At 37.4% G+C, this 19,106-nt stretch overlaps 1 protein-coding gene across 1 annotated transcript; it reads right to left on the bottom strand.

The window, feature by feature from the left end:
• Positions 1–1,626: 1,626 nt before the first annotated feature.
• On the bottom strand, positions 1,627–17,774 carry MINAR2 (membrane integral NOTCH2 associated receptor 2). The gene is made up of 3 exons (XM_007188512.1): positions 17,610–17,774; positions 5,270–5,497; positions 1,627–1,806 (listed from the first exon to the last, which is right to left on the bottom strand). Exons 1-3 carry the CDS (start codon positions 17,772–17,774, stop codon positions 1,627–1,629), a joined length of 573 nt encoding a protein of 190 aa, XP_007188574.1.
• Positions 17,775–19,106: the final 1,332 nt, after the last annotated feature.

The raw sequence follows: 19,106 nt of genomic DNA, 5'->3' as shown, positions 1-19,106 counted from the left end.
CGAGGCATATGCAGTGAGGGGGTGCCTGCCCTCAGGAAGCCCCCAGGACCTTCACTGCTTCTTAATTCAGTTCTAACTGGCACTAGAACCTATCATAAAGAAGAGGAGGAATAAGAAATATGCTTAAGAGAATTTTTGTGCACAATAATTTTACTGTACAGTCACGCTGTATTTTAATGCACTTTATTTCAAGTATTTTTAAGAGAAATAACAACAAAATGATATGGCAACCCCAAAAGGGCAAAACCGACTAATGGGAAGAGGAGAATGTCCCTTTTTTTTTTTTTCTGCCTGAGATAGTCTGGGGGCGGGGAGGAGTCTTGAAAGAGGAGAAAGGAGTGGGGATGAGGAACTTAGGGAAGGGTGTCCAAGGAGAAAGGAAAGGGTGGTGACTTACTTCTCCTTCTGTGCCCAGAACCACGTTCCCAGATATCTGCATGCAAAGTAAGGTGACTTCAGGTGCTGACAAACCATGTTAGTGGTAACGACCGCAGTTAACTAGGCAACTACTTACTAGGAGCCAGGCATTACTCTTATCTATGCCTCTTATTTAGTCCTTAGGCAAGCCCTACTGGGGAGGTGATATTATCCTTTCTCAGAGAGAATGACTGGCTCAGGGTCCAAGAGTTTTAGCAAAAGGCACAGTTAGTATTCAAGTGCTGTTCTCTTAGCATTCCCTCTGATTTTTTAGGGCCAGGGCTGGTGATATACCCTGACTGCCACCAGGGGTCACACTAGCCAATTTGGATCAATCAGTAAGCACAACTTGATCTAAATGTGATTAATTATATAACTATGGCCTGTCCAAGTTTAGGTCTATGAAAATTGCAACATGAAACTGAGGCATTATAAAGGATTACTGGGAAAATAAAAATATGTTTGAATATCCCTACCCCTTTTTTTTCTGGCTTAAACAGGAATAAAGGAAGATAAAACAGCATGAATCCAACCCAACAGGCAGCATGACCAGAAGCTTGTATCCTGTATACCTGGCAGCTGGCCAAAAAATGATCTGCTCAACTTTCCTAGTGATGACAGGAGGGTGATAACAGTGTTTAAAAACCTGCTGTACAGCACAGGGAGCTCAGCTCGGTGCTCTGTGATGACCTAGATGGGTGGGATTGGAGGGGGGAGGGAGGTCCAAGAGGGAGGGGACATAGGTATCCATATAGCTGATCCAGTTCATTGTACAGCAGAAACTAACACAACATTGTAAAGCAATTATACTCCAATAAAAAAATAAACAAAAAAATAAATAAAAATAGAAATAAATACAAGGTGAATATAGTGTAAGCATTAGGACAAAGCTGCTGACAGTTGTTGGTGCTGTTTTGTTCGCTATCAAAGTGTTTAATTTTGGTTGTCTGTATTAACTTTTCAGTGGTTGCAATCCCCAGAATTCTTGCTTCTCAAAGGACAAAGCTCAGGCTGGGATTCTTACAAAGGTTTCACAGGACAAAGTAGAGAAAGTTAGCATATCTCAAACAACGTTTGCATTCTACAAGACAATTACATTTGACTGAACCATCAACAATACATTCACACTCCATAAACGAGTTTTTCTGCAAATGTTTATTTAGAAAGATTTTAAAGAAATGTAAAGTCACTGTGTCTATGGCAGTTTCTTTAGGTGAAAAAGGTGCTAACGGTTACTATGGAAACCAAGATGCAGGCAATGAGGAGCAAAATCAGACCTATACGACAATATTTTGAATGCTTCTCTTGTTCTTCTTCCTTTTTCAGTAAGGTATCAAAACCGGGTGTGTACATGTCTCCCAACCAAAACCGTAGGTCATTAGGATTTTCCTAAAAGAAAATTACACGAAGAATAGCATCAGTCAGTGTTACAGACTTAATGAGCTTGCAGAACAAGGCCGTATAGGTACTGTATGTCCATATTCACATTGTCCTAAGTGAGGTTTAAGTGTCACAGCTCAAATAATAGAGGCTAGGCTTCCCTGAATAGCAGGAACATGCAGCTACAGTCTCCTGGCTGACCAGGAATCCTCAGCTTCAAGCTGTAGGTCTGCATGAGAATTCATTAGGAAGTCTGCATGGCTTACTGAATAAATTGCTCACATTGCAGGGTCAGAAACACAAGAGCGTTTCTGTCATCTTTTCGCTAATTTCGTGTCTCTTACAACTCATAAATACTGTGCGTCAATCAGGTTAGTGAGTTGAAATAAAATTAAAATTCCTTGCCTTAGCGGAGCCTTGGGGGTTTGATTTTGTTGGCATAATAGGGATAAAGATGTTCGCTGAGTTTTTCAGTAAATCCAGAAGCTGACTTCCATGGAAGGGGGAGTAAGACCCAGAGTAAAGAGTCTTTTCCATGCTTCTCAGTCTTCTGGTCTTCCTTGTAGCAGAATACAGCATGTTGGCATGCAGAAACTCTGGCACTGTTTGACCTTCTGGAGAAAGGACCCAGTATATCCTTTCCCACATCACCTCCTAATCCCCATGTCTCTGATTCTTTCCCTGGCCTTGTCTCCCATTCAACCCTGAGAAATTGTCTTCAACTCAATTTCCTCTCCTATGCCCAATAAATCATCTGCAAACTCTACTGTCTATACATCTAAAACATATATATACACACACATATATATATATACACATACATATATATTTTTTTTTCCCTCCTATTTTCCTGCTGTTTTTCAGTGCTAATGGTTCAGTGTCTATACCTGGCATCTAGTAGACATACAACAAATTTATGGTGAATGCTGAATCTCTATTTTCACAGACCCACTTCAGGCCTTGTTATTTCTCATTTGGAGTATTGCAATGGCTTGTAGCTGGGCTGCCCACCTTCTCTCTGCCTCTCTAGGCTCAGTGGACTTAAAGTCAGCCAGTTTCCATGGCTGGACACAAGGGCAATGAACTAGCTTCAGACTGCTAAAAGAGGAAGGGGAGCTGGGTGGATTCTGGTGATGGCAATATAACTCTTCCATCACATTGCTACTAGGTTCAACTTCCCAGTCTTACAAAAGCGAAAACATTAAAATAAAATTTGGATGACCTGTGCAAAAGGATAGCTGATTTAAAAATCCTTGCCTACTTCACTCTTATCCTTCATTTGTGTCTGTGTCCTAATCAGAGGCCTGCACTTTGCCTGCAAGTTTAATGCCTCATTCTTCAGTAAGAACTTCCATAATGGAGACTATCCTCTCTTACATTCTGCCTATAGCTTGCCTTTGTAACTAAATATGGGCTTCTTTTCTCCTTTCTTGTTCATAAAGTTAGTAATTTAGAAAAATGGGAGGGGCCCAAAGCACATGGAACTTTCATGGCCTGTAAAGTAGTTGAAAAGATTTCAGAAATTAGGTTGGGGGCTCTGTCTGCTAATTAGGAGATATGGGTAGGGATGGTGATGAAAGAAGTTGAAATGATGAGGTCAAGAAGAGATCCTAATAAAAACAAAAGCCATGATTTCCAGAAGCATCTCTCAAAATAGCATCATGAGGTCTGCATACAGGCCTCTAACCTGATGGGCCTCTGCTCTGAGGTGAGTGTACAGGTAGAGGACGGGTGGGGAGGGGGCCGGCCCTGGTTTTCGTAAAGCAATGCATCCAGCAACTCACGTTCAGTCTTCCTAAGCATAAGTCATGGTACTGTCCAAGAAAATATTACCCCTCAGTGTCAATAATGTTCAGTTTCTTTAGCCTTACATTTGAGCTTTTTTTTTTTTGAGTCTGTTTGTTAGCCTTTTTCCTCCCCATTATTCTATCACTTAAACTGTAGCTCCAGCAAAACTGGACTACCTAATGTTCTGACAAACTCTCTCACACTCTTGTATATGTGCCTTTTTTCTTGCTACTTCTGACAAAAGAGGGCCTCTCCACTCACACAAACAACCTATGTCTTCTGGAATTGTACACATTCTTCAAGTCCAGCATAAATTAACTTTTTCATAAAGGCTCCTTATAATCCAGTGTGACTTTGTCCTCTTCTGAATCTGCACAGCACTTTCCACTATTCTTCCTATCCTCTATCCACTATCCTCTTCCTCTATCTTGTCATTTCCTCTGTCCTGTCTAGAGTTATTGTTACTTTGCTCAGTTAGATAAAATTTTGAGGGCAAGGAGAGTCATATTCACCTTCATAGTCCCTTTGTCATTCATGTAAACAACAAAGAAAAGAATAGAGACTCTAGCATACAGTCAAGAAATGTTTGTGAAATAAATCAATACACTTTTTCCTAGTTGCAGAAGGTTATTTCCTAGAGGTCTTGATCTTTAGATTCCTGATAAAAAACACAAGATTATTGTTGCTAGGGGGGAGCATCTGTTATGGAAACGTCTCTGGAAAAGAGGCTACATTAAGGAGGAGATACACTAAATCCACTAGGAGACTAAGAAACTCCAAAGACTTTGGACACTATTTCAAGGAGTGCACACTTGAGATTTTAAAAAGTGTAGGACTTTAGAGGGACATAATGCTGTCCCCTTCAGCAGGAAAAATCTGTAGGTGATTAAAGTATGGGGCTTAGAACAGACATACATTGTTAAAGGAAATGTACTTGGAAAATGTCAGACCTTTCTGGCCCTAGGGTGGGCAGAGGCAAGCCAAGGCTGGGTAGGAATCCAGTCCACTCAGAAAACAGAGGGCCTCTCTCCCTGCTTTTCAGGTATTCCTAGACCCTCTATTTGGTGGGTGACACCAGAAGGAAAAAAAAGAAAAACTTGAATTGGGTTTAAGCTGGGTGAATGAGTTCATTGCATACTTTTCCTGTGTTGAAATGTTTTTGTTTTGTTTTGTTACTGAGACACAGGAAAATGTCCAAAATGTAAATTTGCAATCTTAAATCACTGAGTAGGCTTGAAATAAAATGATCTTTGATGAGAACTGCCTTGCACTGTGCCTAAGACAGAGCATTTAGTCAATATTTTTGAATAAATGTAGAATAAGGAACTCTTAAGTATTCATGAACACAGATGATCACAAAACTAGAGGAAAACATACTTAATCTGCCAAATTAACTTTCAAAACCTGATACCTTCCAGGTAAACCCTTCTTCTGTGTCACACCATTTCTTTCTCTCTACACTGTAGAGATGCTGGTAATTGCTGAAATTGTAAAACACAAAACACATAAATAAACAAAACTACTGACTAGGAGAGAGAAAGTGAAGCCAGAGGTCAAAATGACCTGAAATCTGGAAATTTTGTGCTTAGTGAAGAGTGCCTTTCACGTCAGTACCCATTTCTTTTAGGATTATTTAACTGATCTCCCTCATCAATTAAAGGAGTTGATTCTTTGCCTTGAGTACCTTCAGATGCCCAGAGAGGTTTGCGTGCAGGGAATGCTTGTCATATTCCTCAACGGTCCATGAAGGATTCTTTTTTCTTTCTTCCATAGCTTCCTCCAAGCTCACATCACTGTATAGTGGGTTATTCTTCAGAACTGATGACAGGGATGGTGGGGGGCTCTCTGTGGTCACAGCACCCTCTGCACTGGATCTCCTCATTCGTTGAGCAGTAATATTCTTCTTCTCTCTCTGTCAGGAGGCACAGTGACAAAGTTTGTCTTACCAATAGGTCACTGATGACAAGGAAGGCAACGTGAAATAACTGTACCCGAAAGCTTGCTGATTCTGCCTGGAAGCCCAACAGATTAGGACAATGAATGAAGGAAGAATTCTAGGATCCAGTTTGACCTAGAATCCTACCATTAATTGAGTTATTTCTTTGCATGTGATCTTGTTGAGCTTCAGTAATCATTCATTAAAATGCTATTTTATAACAACAGAGAAAGGACAATGTTCTTTAATTCAAGTAGTAGAATTCTAAGCAAAGCCATTTTTCCCCAGCTTACTTGCACTGAGATTTGACATTTTACTTCTCTCTACTTGCGCATTCCATGCCTGATTAAAAAAAATTATTGCTGTATTAATCCAGCAAAATCAAGATTAAAAGGCATTTTATAGTTATGCCTTGGCTTTCATGGGAACTCCCTTAGGACTCTTATTTCAGGCAGCTTGGCGAACTGGACTAACTTAGCATTGCACTCCTATATGTAGCTACAGACCAGCTTTTTTTTAATTAAAGCATGATATATATGTAGAAAAATGTATATATTATAAAAGTACATATATTATAAGTTTTCACATACCAAATAAACCCAAGATACTACCAAGAAACAAACCATTACCAGCACACCTCATGCTGCCTTCCATTTACTGTCCCTCTCCCTCCCTAAGGATAACCAGTAGGATAACAGCATAGGTCAGTTTGTATTCATTTATATAAATGGAATCATACAAAGTGGTTTTTCTGTGTCTGGTATGACCTTCATATTTTTACTTTGCTTTTTTTCCTCATGACTACAAAACTATCACAAAGGTAGAAAAATTTTAGATTAAAATTTGTTCATTGGCCAACTAAAATTGAGAAGAAAAAAAAGTTTATAGTAATGTCTCATTTATGATGGGGCATCACGGGAGAGGAACTCCACATAAGTTAATTTTTGGAACACTTAGGTTTAACCCTTAAAAACTGGCGACACATTTCATTAATTTACAGGAATTTTTTCAATAAATGTGTTTCACATATTTCAGCCTTCTTAAACAGAGAAGTTTCAATAGCAATTAATATTTTTCTGAGTTATATTTATAATCATCAATACACTGATTACCTCAGCATCTATTGGGGTATATAGGTCACATTAAATATGTGTTTATATAAGCTAAGTTGTGAACTAATATTATATATAGTTTCCTTCTGAAATGGCTGGCAAAAAATCATCTAGATAAAACCATTCACATTCTCTTTAGCCTTAGGTTTATCTAATTTTCTTAATCCAGACATTTTTTACATACTTAGTGATCAATGGAGATCATCTCTGACTTTATTAGGTCGTTGGTCTGCTCAAAATCAATTTATATTCCATAATATTGAAGTTTGTAATGAAATAATAAATCATCTTGACTTAGTGTTTATCTTTAAGATGGATGACCTCATGAAAAATGTTTCTGAATTGAGAAAAAACAATTTGATACAAAATTTAGATAGTTTCAGTTTAGCATAATTCTGACTCAAGTTTTTTTCTTCAAGGCTAGATATCTTTGATTATCTCTGAAGAGAAATAATTCTTCTGACACTGAAAAATTGACTTTGTCAGTTTTCTTGCCTGCTGGATTATTCCTTGAGCTTCTTAAATAAGAAAGCTCTATAAATCAGAAAAATACAGTTTGGAGGGTTAAGAAAAAATAATACTTTCTATTACAATGTATAAAGACCTTGAAAAACTAATATACAAATGACAGAAAAATAATCAGAACTATTTTTAAAAGAACATTCAAGCACTTAATTCTAAATTATATTCTTGAATGTTTGATGTTCATCCTAGAACTTGGTGCCATTTATTTATTTATTTATTTATTATTTATTTATTTATTTATTTATTTATTTTTTGGGTGCCATTTATTTTTGCACTGCATGACAATTCCATGTCTGAAGGACATGTGAAGGGAAAATTAATAGAATAACTTTATTAAGAATTTTATGGAAGAAATAGAAAATACTAATCATGGTTGAGGTTCTTTTGTATTTTGATAAATTTTTAAAAAATCTCTTAAGAAAGGAAACAAAGCATGTATTTGATTCTAACTTTTCACTCCACATTCTAGATGGACTACATTTAACAAAAGGAAACAACAGTAATTCCATTATTTTACTCATATAATCTCTAAAATAACTTCTTTTTAAAAATACTTAAAGGAAAGTAACACTTCAAAGCTTACCTAGGCTCTTCCGTATTAACCATTGCTTTGCCCATTTACCCTTTATACACTTTAATCATTATTTATGTCATTTATGTATAAGTAAGCTATCATTTAATAGAGTGATATAGAAGACTTTCAGACAGACAAACACTGAGAATATACAATTAATAGGTGAAAAAAGAAGGAATCTCTAAAAAACGTACTTCAGGAAGAAGAAACCTGATAATAGAATGAAAGATTAAGAGGCAAGAAGGAATGCTAGGCAAAACAAAGAAAAAAACAAAAAACAAAAAACTGACAAATATATACAGAAATCTAAGGAAGCACTGATTTTATGGTAAAATAGAAATAATAATAACCACTAATTTGTGAGCTTTAAGATAAGAGAAAACTGAAACTGTACAGTTAAAAGTTTAACAGATATATTTAATTAGGAAATTTTAAGAAATCATTTCAGTGAGAGTATTGAGATATTACTAAAAAATAGAGAAAGAATGTATAGCTTCTAAATTGGTAGAGCAGAAGAAAAAGGATAAAGGAAAATGAATCTAAAAGGTAAGAAACCTGAAACAAAGAATATAGAGGAGAAAGTCTTAGGAAAATAGAAAAATTTTTGAAATAATCATGTTAAATGTAAATAGACTAAACCCTCTATTTAAATGACAGACTGTCATATCAGATTTTTAAAATTAAATTTAATTATATAATATTTACAAGAGAAATACCTAAAATATAAGGACTCAGAAAAAATGAGAGTGAAAGTATAAAAAAAGATATAGCAGGCAAATATAAAGAAACAAGAGCTGGTATTTGACTGGTTAAATACTCAGCAATTTTGTTTTCCCTTCCTGAGTACAAGGGATGACTGCCTTTATTAGGCTGTTTGAAGTTAAACTAGGGCCAGCTCTTCTGATGATGTGTGGACAAAAGTAACAGAGACCACTTCCAAGCTGAGCCCCTGAATTCTCCAACAAGATTTTTGGCTCATTCTTCCTCACTTTCCATTTTTGTGTCACTGTAAGCAAGGATTCTGAGATGGCAGAGCTTTAAGATGAAAGAACTTCAAGCCCTGGGATACTGCTTGGAAAAGAGTTGCCCCCTAGACCCATCTGCCCTTCCTCAGACATGCACAAGAATGCTTTTCTTCTTTTTAGTTAGAGATATTTTGTCATTACAGTGTAGCCTAGCCTACGTTCCTTAATACAGAAAGTGATATCTTGAAATTCTACAAATGTGGGCATTGGCTTAGCAGTCAAGAAATGGAAAGGGATGAAAGGGATATTGGAAGCCGGATTGATGGTTATTCACATAATACAGTGAAAAATGTTTGGTATACGTGTCATCTGTGGTCATTTGGAATCTAATCCCCTGTAGCTGTACGAGAGGTATTATAAATAATCAGAGCATTTATGTACAAGGATCACAGTGCTGGTGTAATACAAGAAAAAGATGACATTAGAGAAAGAACTGAATAGTTTGCAAGAAGAAAGAGAGTAGAGAAACTCTGGAAATTTGATGCCTTCTATTGTTAAAAATCTGACTGTTTATAGACCTCAAACACTAAGATATAGAATCATTTAAAAAAATGGATTGAGGAAAAAAAAAAAAACCCGCCGATTAAAACTTCTTAGCTGGGACTTCCCTGGTGGCGCAGTGGTTAAGAATCCACCCGCCAATGCAGGAGACAATGCAGGGTTCGAGCCCTGGTACAGGAAGATCCCACATGCCGCAGAGCAGCTAGGCCAGTGTGCCACAACTACTGAGTCTGCGCTCTAGAGCCTGTGAGCCACAACTACTAAAGCCTGCGCGCCCTGGAGCCTGTGCTCCACAACGAGAGAAGCCACCGCAATGAGAAGCCCGCACACCGCAACAGAGTAGCCCCCGCTCACAGCAACAGAGACCCAACGCAGGCATGCATGCATGCGTGCATAAATAAATAAATAGAAAAATCAAATGAAACATTAAAAAATAAAAACAAACTTCTTAGCTGAACGAAGTGACTCAGGGTAAAGGTCCTGTTAGGGTGTGGTTTCAAAACTATTATTCCTGACTGCCTCCAGGTGTTTGTCATTGAGTTAAAGGGTGGAGAAATGGAGGCAGGAAAGCAAACCATTAAAGCCTACTTGAGGGACTCCCTGGTGGTCCAGTGGTAAAGAATCCACCTTCCAATGCAAGGAACGCAGGTTCGATCCCTGGTCTGGGAACTAAGATCCCACATTCTGCGAGGCATCTAAGCCCGTGCGCCACAACTACTGAGTTCGCGCATCTCAACTAGAGAGCCTGTGTGCCGCAAACTACAGAGCCCACGTGCCCTGGAGCCCATGCACCACAAGTAGAGAGAAGCCTGTCACAGGAGAGAGGCCCGAGTGCTGCAATGAAGACCCAACACAGCAGAGGGAAGCCGCGCGACGCAGCCAAAAAAAAGAAAAAAAGCCTATTTGAGAGCTATGCCTTAAGATAACTAAAGGTGTGTTTATTGACCTATAGAACTGACCTCAACAAAATAGATATGATTACATTATAAATAGCTCACACTAAGTTTTATAATATATGTATTGCCAAAGAAACCACAAGCCTACCCCTAAAAGCTTTTGATTGTTCAAAATTATAAAACAAAATAACAATAACCTTATGCCTCCAAATATCCAAAAATAGGAGTAAATTTTGAAGCTTCTACAGCCTCGAGGGAGGGCCCACTCTGATATGGCAAAAGAGAATGATGAACAAGGGGCAGCTTCCTAGTGGGTAGGACTGGGGACCCTAGAGAACAATGCAGCAGGAAGTCTTCTAAAAAGCAGAATCATGGCCTAATCCACCTTCCCCACCTTCAAGGAAGGAGACCCACACACATTATTTTCAGTGGAATCTCAGAATTACTTTGGGTAGTGTCTGTCGTCTTTCATTTTTCCCATTCAGAAAGGAAGAATTACTGTAGCGATCTCGTTCCTATTCCAACAAAGATTATAGGATGATATGGTTGGGACATCCGCTAAATGTAGTGACTGGCTCACTTTGGTGTTAGTGCCTCTGGGGAAGGATGAATGCTGTGTGTAGGAAGATGAAATATATAAGTATATATATGTTTAACAGAATGATAGACTGTGGCAGAGTCTGGCTAGGTGCTCAGCAAACCCATTTCTTCTTCATGGGCATACAACAGCTAGATTGGGACATAGGCTTGACCCCTAAAATCCCTGATCCTTGGCTTAGTCTCTCTCTCTTTTCTAGCTACAAGCATCATAAAAATTCTGATATAATAGAGCCTCAAAAAGGAACAGTCTGGGTTCCACTTGGAAGCAAGCCACTAGGATAATTTTCCCACCCACAACAGATCTTGTGTGAATGACAGATACATTTTATTGAGTCAAGTCACTAAGAATTTGGGCATATTTGTTTCCACAACATAATTTAGCCTAACTACTAAGAAAGTATATATATCAGACAAAATAAACTTTCAGGTAAAAGACTTTGTTAGGTGAAAAAGTGTTGGTGGAAAATGAATAAATGTAGGCATAATCAGTAAAATATAATATTTCTAAACTTGCATGCCTCTAGTAAAATAATCTCAAATTTATAAAGCAAAACTTGAGATAATTAGGAGAAATTTATACATATAATTTTTTACCAAGCAGATAAAACAATTATTAAATATAAAGAGGGTTTGAACAATGAAACCAACACATTTGATCAAAGACACTGATGTCATTATTCAATGACTAAAAATACTCATTTTAAAAATACATTGAATATTTACAAAAATTGGTAATGTCCTGGACTCTAAAAGAAATTTCAAACATTCAATATTATATAGATCATGTTCTTTGATCACAGACAACTTATTAGAAATTTAGACATTAATATCAAAAAGATAATGTAAATTACCACATTTTGTAGAAATTAAAACACACATTTCAAATAAATGATGGGAATTTAAAAACTTAGGCAGAATGAAAATGAAAAATGGAGCTGAAATAGCTTTTGAGGGAATATTATAAGCATATATGCTCACATTATAAAAGCAGAATGAGAAAATTAATGAAGTAATAAACATCTAATTCAAAGCCTTAAAAGGAAACCGCAGAGTAAATCTAAGAAAATAGTCAACATGAAATAATAAGGATAGAAGGAGAAATCAATAAATATTATGAAGAAAAATAACCCAAATATACAATGGAGAGAATCAACCATATTGAAAGCTATTTCTTTGAAAAGGCTAAACCGATTAAAAATATCTCTGGTAATACTTCTGAGAAAAAAAAAAGATACAAACCCACAATGTTAGAAATGTGAAAGGAACATGAGAAGTTACATAGCACAGATTAAGAAGTGTAATAGGAGTATAATCTGAGTAACTTTAAGAATTTACACGCAATTGGGCGATTTCCCACATAATATAACTTACCAAATTTAATTAAGGAAAAAATAGGCAATGTTAATAAACCAGTGATCATTTGACTAACTGAATCAATAGTTTAAAATCGACCCCAACTATACACAGGTTTAGGAACACCAGGCTGAATGAGCGTTGTAATCAGCACTCAGACATTCTTGAAACAGATCATTTCTACCTTATTTCTATCTCATTTCTATCTTGTTGAACTCTTCCAGAATACAGAAAAACAAGGAATACTCCCCAACTCATTTTATGAAGTTGGTATAAACTCCAGACAAGGGCAGTAGGTAAAAGAAAAGGTAATTTATTATAGGCCAATTTCTCTTATAAACATAAATGAAAAAATCATTAATAAAATATTGCTAAACAGAATCCTACAGTATGTATATTTTATATACCAGGATAGGAAAGATTTATACCAGAAAAGGATGTTTTATCAGGAGGATGGTTTAATATTCAAAGATTAATGTGACTCACCAATTATCAGGAAAGAAACAACACAGAAGTTTGCAGTACATTCTGAAAAATATTTGGAAAATATTTAAACATATTTAGAGCAAATTTCCTAGCAAGATGGAAATAGTAGGGAACTTTCTTAAACTAAGAGAATCAGCCCAAAACTTCCAGGGCACTGTTTACTTAATGGTTCAAATATTAGAAGCATTTATCTTGGTTTCAGAATTAATACAAGGATGCCAGTAATCACAAACATTCATATGTTATCGCGAAGTTCTGAGCAATACACTAAAAATTAAATAAATAAATAAAAGGAATAAGGGTTGTAAATAATGAAACAAAACAGTAGATGACATGATTATCTACAGGGATATTTACCATCAAAGTAAAATAGATTTTAATACAATTTCTGGATTCAAAATCAATATACAATAATCAATAACATATGTAATACTTTATTATAAAACATGATTTAAAAGGTCCTATTCTTAAGAGCAGTAATTACTATAAGTATTTAGATATAAACCTTACAACTATATGCAAAACTTCTATGTGGAGAATTATAAGACATAATTGAAGGCTATACGAAGAGCATGATAAATGGAAATATATACCATGTTCATGAACTGAGAGAATCAAGATCAAAAGACTTCCATTTCCCCAGTTTGGTCTATACATACAATGTAATTCCTATCATAATCACAATGCAAACAAGGCATTTTGTTTATATTGCACATGTGAGCCCACAGACAACTTTTCTTGGAAAGCAGCTCTTCACTGACCACAATAATTGTTTACCAAATTGCTAGAATGGTTACCTTTATGAAACACAAATTTGATCATGTGATCCTCTTGCTTAAAATTTTTCATCAACCCCTCCAAATTTTCAGGATAAAATTTAAAAATCTAGGCAACACCCTCTGAAGCCTTCCTGGTCTGACCCAGACCTCTCTTTAACCCCCTCTCCTGCCTTCCTCTCCATGTAACCAGGGCTCTGGAGTCCCACATGTGTTCCAGTGACACACACAGTGCTTTTAATACAGTTTCAGTGCCAGAGGCATTTGGGTCTCATCTGGGAGCAGCGTGATGGGACAAAGTGGGTAATGCTTCTGACAGCATACCATCCAAGGGTGAATTTCTGACCCCACTGGAGATTTTGTGAACTGTGTAAATTTAGCATAACTTGATAAATCATGTCCTGATAATTGTCTGAGCAGCTTAGTGATGCTCCTCAATCTACTTCCTAGACAATAAATTAAGTACCTCAAAAGTCCTATAACATTTGCCCAAATATAAGCTTAAAAACGGGAGCCTATTGCACATAGGAGGCTGTTCTTTTTGAAATAGGAAATGGAGTATTGGGAATAGAGACAGTCCAGGAGAAGGCATGACACGTGTCCAGAGACAGATTGCGAAATACAGCTATGATGTACCAAAAAAAAAACTGAGATAGAAAGAAGAGACATTAGAATTTAAGGGGAAAAGAGTTATAAGACTGAAAAAAAAAGTGAGGAAAGGTGATTAGGAAATACACCCAGTAAATGATATTGTCTAGAAACCAAGGGAAGAGCAACCTCCTTACCCTTGGTCTTTTGTTCCAGTTCACAGGTTTAGTACAGAAATCCCCTGGGTTCTCAAACAGATGTGATGGAAGCCAGGAAAAGATATAAGAAATAGATTAACCTGAAAAGATTCTGAAGTCTAACTTCTAATCAGAAAAAAAAAATCCCACCACAATATCTGAAAAAACATGTTTTATCATTTATACCAAAAAAAAAAAAAGGAATCAGCTTTTTCCTTTTATTACCTCGTTTTATAAAGGGATTGGCAGAAATATTTGGGATACAATTCCAGATGCCTTCATCAGATACATGCCCCAAATTATTTTAACAACCAGAAACATTAGGTTTTGGCAAAAGTTTGTTCATTGCACTGAAAAGAAATTTATTAGGAAGCTTCTTTATTTCTCTAGTTGAAAGAATTTAAGAAGTATAAATCTAGTGGAATCCAGAAATATTTGCTTGTACTCTCTCCCTGCAAATACAGGTGACCTGTGTATCCACACAGAGGGAATGAACAGTGTCTGGAGATACTGGCATGTCTGAGGACATCTGTGCTTACTTTTCTATACGTACGGTATTGCTTCCGTTTGTGTAAAATGGCTTAGAGAATTGCCTCTGAAGGTGGAATGTGAATTTTAAAAAAGCTTAAAAGATAAATCATGGATATAAATACAGTACTCTGTTTTGTTTTTTGGTTTTTTTGGCCATGCAACACGGCATGCAGGATCTTAGTTCCCTGACCAGGGATCAAACCTGTGGCCCCTGCAGTGAAGTGTGGAGTCTTAACTACTGGCCTGCCAGGCAAGTCCCTAGGAGATCTTTGTTTTAACTGTTGAGTTACTACCAACGTTGAAGGCAATGTTTGTAGGCTAAGTCCTTTGACATTCCATGAGGTAGTCTGAATTCTAAACACCGTGCACATGGAGGGTATGAGACCAAAGGGTAAGCTGACACAACCCTGAAGTTTGTGTGGATTTCATGGGAGTATAAAATCTAACTGCTTGAGTTAGCCACATAGCTTGACAGATGTATTGACTACATACCCTAACACCTGCATGCACACATACCCCCCTGTATCCACCGTATACATCAAAAAATGCAAGTGGTATTATCGGCTATTTTCCAAATTCTAATGATAGGGTAATTTTAACACATTTTGGAATACTGGCAAATGATGATGATGATGAGGAGGATGATGATGATACACATTTCTTATACTCTTACAGGAAACCCTGTCAATTGTTTTTACCTTATTTTATTTGCTCTCAGTTTTAAGGAAATATGTAAAACGAGCATTATCCTAATTTTGCAAATGGAAATACTAAGGCATGGACTGAATAAGGGCCATAATTTATGTCTCTCAAATTGGTTTATTGTGGATTTGAGACAAGAAACCAAGTTTCAAATCTCTTTATTCAACGTTCTCCCAATTGGCTTAATGTCTCTCCAGCAGAATGAGACATTAAGCCAACAGAGTGAGGGTTTTAAATTAAGAACTATTTAACAGCTGCCTACCACCTTCTGCATCCCTAACACCTAAATTCACCCGGTATGTTCAGTGCCTTATTCCAGGTATCACCACAGCTACTTAAAACTTTTATACATACATTTCTTTTAGATTTATTTTTTTGCCAATGAATATATCACTCCTGGATTTTAAGATTCAGCCAGGAGAGAAGAATTACTTATTGACATATTGCAATCTAAAGTAGCGAATATAATTGTTTTTACTCATAATCTGTGCCACACCTACCCAACTAACTAAATTTGTAATTGATTTACTCCTTCTCTCCAAGCATTATTTCAGTAGTATATTGAACTGAAATATTTATTCAGTCATTTAACACTTTATTTTAGGGTAAAAGTATAACTTAATAAAGTTTATCTATAGTTTACAATTACTGATAACATTCAAAGACATATGAAGCAGATTTTTACCTTCTTGGTTTGCCCTGAATAACTATATCAACACATCAGAGCCTGTTGAAAGAGATGCCCTTTAAAACTTTGCATTTCATTCAGGTTTAGGAACAACATTCAACAGAGCTTTAAACTGTGAAGTTCCACATGAAGGAAATAGGTCAGCTCCAGTACTAAACAAAAGATGTTAGATCGATGTGTTCCAACCTCAAAGGAATTTATTGGATATGTTTTCTTAGACTAAACTTCATAGCACAGGAGGGCCAAGGTTTTCTGAATTGATTTTTGAATCATTTTATTCCATGATATAAACAATAAGACAAAGGAGAAATTTCATCACATTTAACTTAAACAAAACACAAAAAAAGCAACCACCAAAAAGGTGTGTATGGATGGGTTTTGAGGATTACAAAAGGGAAGGATGTAAAATTTTTGAAAAGTTAGTTTTCATAATAGGCTGCCTTACAATGGAAATAAATTAAAATCCTCATAGATGGAGGAAACACTTACACAATCATCCAAGTGTACTTGATTTTGAATGATCTCATGATAAAGGTCCCGAGGAGCCCACAAACACACCACAAAGGAGTCACTTTACACCAGGACTCATGAGTAGCAACTGTTTCTTAAAAGAAAACAAATTTCTGTTTAGGGACTTTGAGCCACTCCAAAGGATTTAATGATTTGCAGGGGTTTGCAGGTCAGTCACATCTGTTCTGAAATGACATGCTTCTTCCTGTTTCTAAATTGACTAACCCTTAACCCCATTAGCCCTCACATCTTAAACAAAGATTATTCCTGTTTCATGAGCTGTGCAACAGTCAAGTTTATTTATGTTTATTTCAGCACATGGAACTCATCACAGTTTTATTCTTCTCCTTTGGTTAGCAAAAAGAAGGAAGATGCAAAAGAAGAAAGCAAGAAATGAAGTCTGGGTTTGAAGGTTGATTGTTAAGTCTTGCCCACATGGACACCTGTGGGAAAAAAAGAACCTCTAAAATAATAGCCAGCACCTTTCCCAGGTGGAGAGTTCTATTTTCTTTCTTTCCATCATTAGGTTGCCATTGTTCCACTGTTTGAGTCTCTTTTGCAAGAGATGAAAGGGAGTCAGTCTAAATGAGGCAGAAGCAACATTCAGTTCTCTCAGAGGCCATGCATGAGCCCACACAATGTAAGCTTCTGATGCTTTACGCTTAGACTACCCAAAAGATAGAGGTAGGGTTCCCCCCAGAGCCTTATTTGCAAATGCAGTAATTGATTTGAAAAAATTTAAAGGGAAGGTATAAAATGAGGGCTAGGCAAAATCTAAAATGACAGGCTGAGAAGCTAGTGCTTGGAGGAAAACGAATGGTTGGGAAAATTCACAGAATTTATAAAGTGATCAGAGAAAGTCTCCTTATGTTAAGGAAGAGAGAAAGACCTTTTCTATGGCAAGTGTGAGCAGCTACCTTGTACTCTGTTCCCTATAGTTTTCTTTTTGCACAAATGATGAAGTGGCCAATAATGAGAAAGAAGCAAGCCCCTGCCCGCATACTTATGTGCTCCCAGACCTTACCTGTGAGTAGATGAGGTTTTGCCAGTGCTGTGCAGCAGGGTAATTCCCTCCCGGAAACCTCACCAGACCGGCCTGAAGAAGGGCTGAGTTCCTCATTAAAGACCTCACGTCAAGCTGCAGGAATTTGTCAGGATGGTTGTTATTTGGCAAAACAGAGAGGTCCATGTCTGCCTTCATCTACGGTGGAAAACAAAGGCGAGCAAGGCTGCTGCTGTCAGAGCCGTCCATTATTAATGAGCCTGAGAATGCCTGACAGGCATCTGAAACCAGGTCTCTGGGCTGCGCTCAGACACTACTCTCGAAATGACACATCCACACACAGGAACAATGTAGCACGCTGCCTTACCTTTCACCACACACACATACACACACACACACACGCGTGTGTGCGAGCATTTAGAGTGCTTGAATGGAACAGTTGGGCCCACACGCATTAAATTGGATAGGATACCAAAATTAGGTATGTGTAGCACGTAATGTCTCTCCACACAGAGTTAGGAATAACAGTTGAAGAGGAGCTACTCTTTGGATAAGGCTGCCAGAATTTCAGGGTAACAGTCCACAGTTTGGAGCACATGAAACAATCACCTGTAGGGAGACATTACTTAATATTTCTCTCTGAACATTGCCGAGCTGACCCAGCTGACTTGGCCCTGCCTGCACAGCCTCACATGTGATACGTGGGATCTTGTTTCTTCTCATGTTTTGACTCCCAGAGTCTCAGGCTCATGTGAAATCTAACCGTGTTTAGGTTGTCAGCTTCAGCTCGAGTAGGGAAATGGCAAGAATATGATAGTTTGCTACAGTAATGCAGTGCCCCAAACTACTGCTTTGACCCATTCTCTATCTGAGGTCTCTTTGACTCTGTTCCTAGCTGTATAAACTCCTGCGATGGGTCTTGGTGTTCACAAAGTACATTTGGAACCAAAGGAGAACATGGCTGCTGGGTTTGGATGACGTGCTGTCCTAAGTGAACCCACCTGCTACTCAGGGAGCCGAGGTGGGAGTGAGGCTGTGGACCTTAAGCCAGGAAGTGACGATGACTTTAAGGGAGATAAGCTCTCTCATTACAAGCCACTCTGCCTTGGGCAAACCATACTTCTCACCGGGAAAGTATGGATTTTCATCTAGAGAAAGAGGGAACCTTCCCACTCTTGAGAAGGCAAAGGACAGACACATCAGCAGTTTTTAAAAGACATAGATTGTTATGTTTGTGCCTCTGTAAACCCATCTGATTCAGCAGGAAGGATTTTCTTACAGAGGTAATGAGGTCACGTGTGGAATGTATCAGCACCAGATTTCAGAAGAGTGCCCTATAGCTTATTAGACTCAGCAGCTAGGATGTTCTTGAATCAAGCAAGACACTAGAGAGTACTTACCTTCTTTATAACAAAAAGCATGAGGATGTTAAAAAAATCATCTGTCCTACTGATAGTTGCAAACTGGATTAAACAACCAATGTTTTCTGTAAGAATTTTTGGACCCAAACTCTATCAC

This window comes from Balaenoptera acutorostrata, chromosome 2 (assembly GCF_949987535.1).
Source record: "Balaenoptera acutorostrata chromosome 2, mBalAcu1.1, whole genome shotgun sequence".
NCBI classification, from domain to species: Eukaryota; Metazoa; Chordata; class Mammalia; order Artiodactyla; family Balaenopteridae; genus Balaenoptera; species Balaenoptera acutorostrata.
The sequence above is the reverse complement of the archived record's forward strand: the minus strand, read 5'-3'. Positions and strand labels throughout refer to the sequence as shown.

Bases quoted from the DNA above. Each gene is read 5' to 3' on its own strand.
- MINAR2 (XM_007188512.1), bottom strand. From the start codon at position 17,774: ATGGACCTCTCTGTTTTGCCAAATAACAACCATCCTGACAAATTCCTG. The intron at 5,498-17,609 runs GTAAGGTCTGGG...GCCTCCTGACAG, and splicing joins AAAACCTCATCTACTCACAG to AGAGAGAAGAAGAATATTAC. The intron at 1,807-5,269 runs GTACTCAAGGCA...ATTTTCTTTTAG, and splicing joins ACCTCTCTGGGCATCTGAAG to GAAAATCCTAATGACCTACG.